Source organism: Plasmodium reichenowi, chromosome 14 (assembly GCF_001601855.1).
Source record: "Plasmodium reichenowi strain SY57 chromosome 14, whole genome shotgun sequence".
In the NCBI taxonomy this organism is placed as follows: Eukaryota; Apicomplexa; class Aconoidasida; order Haemosporida; family Plasmodiidae; genus Plasmodium; species Plasmodium reichenowi.
This window is the reverse complement of record NC_033659.1, coordinates 1,524,366-1,533,121: the sequence shown is the minus strand read 5'-3', so window position 1 is coordinate 1,533,121 and position 8,756 is coordinate 1,524,366. Positions and strand designations below refer to the sequence as shown.

At 17.6% G+C, this 8,756-nt stretch overlaps 2 protein-coding genes across 2 annotated transcripts in view; both read right to left on the bottom strand.

The window, feature by feature from the left end:
* PRSY57_1438100 (hypothetical protein) overlaps nt 1–925 on the bottom strand; it is a gene marked incomplete at both ends in the record, with an annotated part of 1,784 nt that extends 859 nt beyond the window's left edge. The window contains one exon of the mRNA XM_020115323.1: nt 1–925. Within this exon, the coding sequence (XP_019969980.1) occupies nt 1–925 (925 nt within the window).
* Nucleotides 926–4,146: 3,221 nt separating this feature from the next.
* PRSY57_1438000 (DNA primase small subunit, putative) lies at nt 4,147–7,493 on the bottom strand (the record flags this gene model as incomplete). Its single annotated transcript, XM_012909977.2, has 16 exons — nt 4,147–4,190; nt 4,330–4,428; nt 4,544–4,585; nt 4,663–4,731; nt 4,818–4,870; nt 4,985–5,121; nt 5,218–5,318; nt 5,445–5,554; nt 5,668–5,729; nt 5,923–5,997; nt 6,200–6,308; nt 6,410–6,492; nt 6,656–6,793; nt 6,931–7,046; nt 7,238–7,288; nt 7,424–7,493. The coding sequence occupies 16 exons, from the start codon at nt 7,491–7,493 to the stop codon at nt 4,147–4,149; spliced, it is 1,359 nt and encodes a 452-aa protein (XP_012765431.2).
* Nucleotides 7,494–8,756: the final 1,263 nt, after the last annotated feature.

Below are 8,756 nucleotides of genomic sequence, written 5' to 3'. Positions count from 1 at the left end.
GATTGATGAAATAATCTCTGGAGATTCCTCTAAGATATATACATATATTTTCATTATTATATGTTTTTTTGTAATAGTTTTTTGATTTTTTGTCTTCCTTTTCCTGTGAGTTGGCTTTGTATATATCAAATATATTTAGTATATCTTCTCTACAAATATTTATGAAGTTGTTATTCAATATAGGACAATCTGGAAAATATTTATTAATTTTTCTTTTTATTTCATTAGCTTCAGGTAATATTCTTTCATAGTATAAATATTTGATAATGAGATATATTAATTCGGTATGTACTTGTTTCATATCAACAACATCATATCTATTTTTGTAAATATTCCTATAAATATATAAACAATTACAGGAATAATTCCTATTCTGATTTTTCCCATACATATCCATATTAAATGGGGCTTCTCTTCTTATCCTATTATATCTTTCATGCATAATATTTCTTCTTAAATTTCTTCTCGCATGACAAGTATTTCTAGAAAAATCAGATCTGCGATTAACCCTTGGAGCAGCATTCATATCAAATCGTGGATACCTAATTATATTGTTCTCATGTACATTTTCACCTCTTTCATTATTTGCACAAAACATTCTGTCCTTGTTACATAATCGTACATTTAATGTTCCATAATTTGTGTTTCTTGCAGAAGGATCATCCATTGTTGAATAAAGCTGATTCGGGATTAATTCCTCCGAAATTTGTGCAGCATTATTATAATTAGGAATATTCAAATTGTAATTATTCCATACAGGCATCGTCATATTATTAGGATACACGTATTCTGTATCATAATATTTGTCACCAAAATTAGGAGTAGTATCCAAATTACGGCAATACACATTTTCTATCTTGTTAGGCATTATATATGTCCCTTCAGCATATGAATTCATATCCTTGTAATTATTCAAGTTCTCCATAATATTAACACGACAGAAAGAAAATAAAAAATAATAAAATAAAATAAAATAATAAGGTAGAATAAAATAATAAAGTAGAATAAAATAATAAGGTAGAATAAAATAATAAAGTAGAATAAAATAATAAGGTAGAATAAAATAATAAAGTAGAATAAAATAATAAGGTAGAATAAAAACGGAATAAATATAGATGAAAAAAAAAAAATAATAATAAATAAATAAATAAATAAAAAGAAGAAGAAAATGATATTATTATAAGAATAACGTATGTAACATGCAAAAAAATTTACATATATATTGTTAGACACAATTATATGTTTAAATATTAGTATATAATTTAATATGCTATCTAAATAATATTACCATAAACTTATAATTTTATATATAAAAATAAAGGATGTATACATAAATTTCAAATATAGTAGTAATTAAAGATATATTGTATATTATATATTAAAGAAAACTAATAAAAATAAATTCATTCTATCAGAGAGAAATCATATAATTATTGGTACATATTATATGTAGATTATATTCCCCCAAAATACCCTTATATAATTAAAATGTCATAAGGGGTTAGGCGTACATATAACAGATATAAAAATATTTTATTTATGTAAATATAAACACATGTGTGAAATATAAAAAAAAGACGTTATATGAAATGGATATAATATATATATATATATATATATATATATAAGAAAGAAAAAAAACATATGGGATATAAAATAATAGATGCTAATATAAAATTATATGAATTTATATAATATTATATATATTGTAATAATGAAACACTATATATTAAGCTTAAATATATAAAAGATAACATAATTATAAGATATATACTTTATATTGGACTATCAAATTAAGGGAAATAAAAATACTACTTATTCTTAAAGAGGTATATATATAATAAATATTATTCATATAAAATATTTATATAACTAAAAATATAATATGAATGGATAGTAAATATGTAGACTCATAAATAATGTAATATTATATGATAATCTTTATTTGGAAAATAATTTATATATAAATAAAGTAGATTCTAAAATTCTATAATGTAATAATAAAATATAAATGCTTGAAAAAAATTCTAATGTATATATGGATTAAAATGTAATTATATATATATATATAGTGATATTTTATATATTATATTAGTAAAATCATAAAATGAAAAAAATTGTTAACTAAAAAAGTTATATATATAAATATACATATATATGTAGAATATGTGTTCAATACTATATTATTAAATACAGTTATATTTTTATAGTTTATAAAGGATATTATACTAAATAGCTACATAATACTGAATAATTAGAAATATATATACATAACATAATCTATCATATGTATGATTTTATAGTTTGTTTTATATTATACATAAAATATATTAAAACATATTAGTACTTCATATGATTACAATAGTATTACTACTAATTTTCATTTTTTTTCTTAAATAATAATATAGGCTCATTACATAAAATAAGTAAATTATTTAATTAATATATTGATTTATAGATATATAGTTCGAAATATTATATATATATATATGTACGTATAATATGTACTTGTCTATTCAAATTAATAACATTATATTTTATATAACTATGTTTAGTATACTTACATGTTACATAATACTTTTTTTTTTACTATATTTTTCATACCTCATACTTATATATAATATAATATAATGTGATTATAATGTCTACGTATGTGTGGAATTAATAACAGGCATAAAAATGTTATTTCTATGTAATATCATAAGAACGTATTATATATCTTTTAATATATTATATATATTATATTTATTTTTGTGTTTTTTCTATTATATTTACGATGTTATCAATATAAAGTTATTAAATATGTAATTATATGTTAAAATAATAATAATGGTAAAAATATTTATTTCAATTTAAGATAATATGAAAAAGTTTTTATTAAAGAAGCTTTGAAAAAAAAAAAATTTTATATATTTTTTCCTATATATAATAAATAAATAATTTTTCATTGTGTGAAAAAAAAAAATTAAAATGAATTAAGGAAAAAAAAAAAAAGGAAAAATTAAATTTTTAAGAAATTAATTTATAAATTAATAATAAAAAGAAGACAGGAAAAGAAAAGACATGAACATTAAAAGAACCTATAATTTGTAAATAATGATATTATATATATATATATATATATATATTACAAATCATATGTGTCTAACTCAATAATTTCGTTATATTAATATATTTTGCTCATGTTTATAGAAGGATATACATTATTCACGTGTTCATGAATTCATATTACATACACTATATTTTGTCTTTTATAATTTCCTTTTTTTTTCCTAGGAATATTTATATTGAATCATGAATATATATATATATATATAAGATATACAGTTAATAAATAATTTAAAGTTTGATATAAAAAATCATTCTTGAAAAATAATAGAGTTATTTAATAATATATATATATATATTATATATATATATATATAAATTTGTGTGTGTGTTTCTTGTGAAATCATATTTTTTTAAATAAAAAAAAAAAAAAAAAAAAAAAAAACTTAAAACAATATTAAGCATATATACTATTATATTTAACAGACATATATAACAAATATTTATGTCAATAGAATAAATAATCATCAAAAGAAATATTATATATATTTATACAGAAATGTATAGATAATAGATACTTCAAAAAATATATTTTTGAATCTCATATATATAGAATATAAATAAAAAAACATATTAACATATAATAGGCTTCCTTTTAATAGATGAATTATAAAATTATATATTATAATTCATACGAATAAATATATATAGTAAATATATTTTAACTATATTAAAATATATATATATATATATATATATATATATATATATGTAATATTATGTACATTTCTAATTTTTATACGAGGCTTCTATATAAAAATTATATATATTTTTTTTTCCAAAACAGTATTTTAATTTGTTCATATTTCAATTTAATTTTATTCATTTTTTATAAGGAATATTGTAAGTTTAACAATGTTTTTTAGGTGTAAGTTTCAAATAAATTAGTAAAAATGCTGGTACATATTTAGAGTATAATTATGCATATTAAATTCAAAACATAAAAAAAATAAATATATGAATATAAATATAAATATATATATATATATATATCAAGATTAAAATTTTAAATTATTAATATATATATAGTAAAATGTTTTATATATTATTGTAATCAACATATTTTGAATTTTCATTCAATCCTGTAAAAAAAAAAAAAAAAGTAAAGAAGAAAATTTTGTATAGAGAAAGAAGAAATATATATCATTTTATTTTTTTCAGAAGAATAAGGGAATTCACACACTTATATATATTACTATTTGTTTTATGTATATATATTACGTTTCTTTTTTTCAACACATGATAATAAAATATTCTCTATAAAATGTCGACGAAAGTAATCTATATAAGGTTTTAAGGATGTCCTATTTTCTGCTTCAACTAAGGTGGAAAAAAAAAAAAAAAAATATTAAGATATAATAATAAAATGTTTTAAATAATCATACTAAATATATTATGTCATGTATGTTCAATATCTATGGTTCTTTATTAATACTATGAGAATTTTTAGGGTCATCAAATTGTTCTCTTAATAATTCTGTAAAGGAATAATATATATATATATATATATAAATGTACACTCTCATGTTTTACACAAACATTTTAAATTATTACTTAATGTTGGAACTGATTGTGGATTGAAATTATTAATATTTTTTATATCCAACGGAACACATACTCTTCCTATTTTGAGAAATAATATATATATATTTTTATAATAAATATACAAATATAAATAAATAAACACACATTTAAAAATAAATCCGTACCTGTACTGTTATGTATGCAGAATGGACTTTTCAACAAGTGATTAATTTCTTTACTATAAAAAAATTAAAAAGAAAATATAAAAAGAAAAAATATATATGTATATTTATATATATATATATATATATATATATATATATATATATATGTATCCACTTAAGTACATTACCTGACATTTATATCGAGTCTTGGATATGTAAAATGGAAAACTATTTCTTTAACAAAAGAGGGAATATTGATATTACCCGATACATTTTTTCTTTTAAAATAATTGCTTGGTGTTAAGAAGTTATAAATAGAACTGAACTATAATTATTAAAAATAAATAAATATATATATATATATATATATATATTGTATGAATTAATTTCCCATTTTTTAATTTTAATTAAAAATTATTACTTTCTCAAATATTTCTCTAGAATTAAAATTATTGTTGTTTATATATTCTTTTAGTTCATTAAGTTTCATTGCCTTTAAGGGGTCTGTCACTTTTCCAGAAGCTAAAAAGATATATGCACATATTATTTTAATATTATTAATTTATTATAGATATAAAATAATGTATAACATGTTAAAAAATAAAGAAATAATAATAGTTATCTTTTATATATATCTTTAATTCATACCATAAGGTAAATAGTCAATTAATTTTTGAACATGTGGGGAGCCTTTTTTAAAAAAGTCCTGTTCTTCCATTAATACATCAAAATATTTGTAGCATATATCAAATGCCCTCCTGAAAACATAGATAAATAAATAAATAAATAAATAAATATATATATATATATATATATATATATATATATGTATATGTAATTATTATTATTATTTATTCTTTTTTTTGTTTACTCAAACATTGGATATTTATCTTTCCCCCAAATGGACACTTTTTTTTTCTTGGTATCTGAACCCTAGAAACACAGAATGGATAAGAAAATAAATATCTCTTTTTATCTTCATATAAAGATGATAAAGAACACTTCATACAAACACTATTTATAACAATATTATTTATAATATATATGTATATTATATATATATATATATATATATATATATATATATATATATATAGCATTTTCATTTTATTATTTTTCTTATTACTGATAATATGTTTAGATAATCTGCTAATGCAGCTCTAGCGTCAGTAGTGTAATATCGACACGATTCATCAGCCACCTTAATGAAAAAATATATAAATATAATTAATATATGATATATTAATATATTACAAATCTCACATATATTTAAAATTTACTATCAATACGGCAATAAAAAAAATAATATATATATATATATATATATATATATATATATATATATATATATATATTTATTTATTTATATATGTTCATTATAATGAGATATTATTTTAACATACCCAACAATGAATTCCTCTTCTTCCGGAATAAACCCACAAAATATGTTCAAAAGAAAAATCTTCTCTTAAGGCGGTGTCTAATAAAACTATTGCTACAGTTAAAAATTTCCTGGTTGACATACACAAATAAATAAATAAAAAAAATATAATGAAATATAAAATGTCATGAATGTATTTTTCTATATCATTTCCTTTCTTTTGTAGCCATACCAACACAATTTGCAAACCTTTTTATCTGTACAACATGTTCGAATATCATCATAATCGTTCATATCAATATCGAATATTAATTCCTAAATTAAAATAAAATATTAAAATATATAAGTCATAATAAAAAATAAATAATTTCATTTATTCAATAATTCAATCAATCAATCAATCAATCAATCAATCAATCAATCAATCAATCAATCAATCAATCAATCAATCATTCATTTTTTTTTTTTTGATAAGTACTTTTTGGACTGGTAGAAAAATATCTCCTTTTTGATCTTTTTGAGAAACAGGAAAATTATAAATAGCTCCAATATCAAATTTTATAGGTACCAGATCGGATAATAGTTTATTCTTAAATTCTTCAGGGTTATTAAAGGACTAAATAAATGAAGTACAGAAAGAGAGAGATAATATAAATAAATAAATAAATATATATGTATGTATAGAATAATTTTTTAAAATGCAGACATTTTATTTTATTTTATATTTTAACTTTCACATTTTGTCTTTATTACCAGCCATCTTATATAAATCTCTTCTTTTCCTTGATCACTTTTTTTACATGTGAATGAAAATTCTCTTTTCGAAAAAAAATGAGGATCATTTAATTTGGTATATTTACCCTTAATATCTATATTAAAGATTATATAAAAAATTATATACATAAATATATATATATATATATTATATAAATATTATTATTACATCAATTAATTATGAACAATTCACGGTGCTTTATAATACATTAAGTAAAACACACAATGATATTCATACATTTCCATATATATATTAAAAATTTTATTGTTAGTATTGTTCTTATACCATTTTTATAATTTAACCAGTTATATAAATCATTTATTGGACACAAGCTCCCTGTAAAAAAAGGATAATTTGTTTTTATCAGACAAAAAAAAAAAAAAAAAAGAAAAAAATTCATATAATATAAATAAATAAATAAATATATATATATATATATATATATATTTCTTTTTTTTCATATTTATTTACTGTAATAAAATATTAAATCATTTTCGTTGACGATCGAATCTTTTATATCTCCAACTATTTCCATTTTCATAAAGTATTATCAAAAGAAATGTAAATAAAAAAAAAAAAAAAAAAAAAAAAATAGATGAGTTATATATATTCTTTATATAATTTTATAACATAAATAAGAATTATATCAAATACAATAGATGAGAAATGCTTGTCATATTTTCTTCTTTGTAAAATGTGAAGAGAGTATATTTATTCACATAAAAATAAAATAAAAAAAAATTTAATTATTCAATATTTTAACGTTTATAATTAATGATTCCATATAAAAAATAGACATTTATAAAATAAAAATAAATTATATATACATATAATAGTAGATATATATTATAAATTTTATTTTTTCCTTTTATAATATTATGTATAATTCTTCTATTTGAATCTGTAATTATTTCTTAAATGTATTATATATATACATATATTATAATTAATATACACATTCAAACTATTTGAAGAGAATTTTTTTTCTTTTTATATTTTAAGCATATGCTTTATTTGTGAAGGTTATAAAAAAAAAAAAAAAAAAATGTATATCTTAAAAATACATATATTATATGTATATTTACATTTATATGATTTAATTTATATAACTTATACAGAGAAAAATGTGAACACAGCACATATTAAAAAAAAAATTAATATATAAAATAATATAGTGTAATAAAAAAAAATAATATATATATATATATATATATATGACTCATATATATATTTTATTATATTTGTGTTTACACTTTTAAAAATGCTAGCCTATATTCTTATTTTTTAAAAATAAACAAAATTGAAATAAATAAAAAAGTTTTTATTAGTTGAAAAAAGATATGATTGATTACATCACATCATCATAAAATTTTATTAATACAACAAAAAGTTATAATAATTCAGTAAAATGAATAAATTAACAAATATATATATATATATATATATATATATATGTATTAAAAAAGGGGGTTTTTATAAAATATAAATAAAAGGTAAAAAATATATACGAATAATATGTATATATATATATATATATATATAATATAAATAAATTATTATATTACCAATTTAGTCATATTCAATATAGAATAAGTACATATCAACATGAATATATATATATATATATATCTATGTGGGCTTTAAAATATTTCATAAAAGTAGGGAAACATAGCTAAAAAATATATATATTATATCCCACTGTGGAAATACTAAAAAAAAAAAAAATTCATTGTATATATATATATATATATATATATATATATATATATATCTATTTTGTCAGATTATATAACCAAAAAAAATT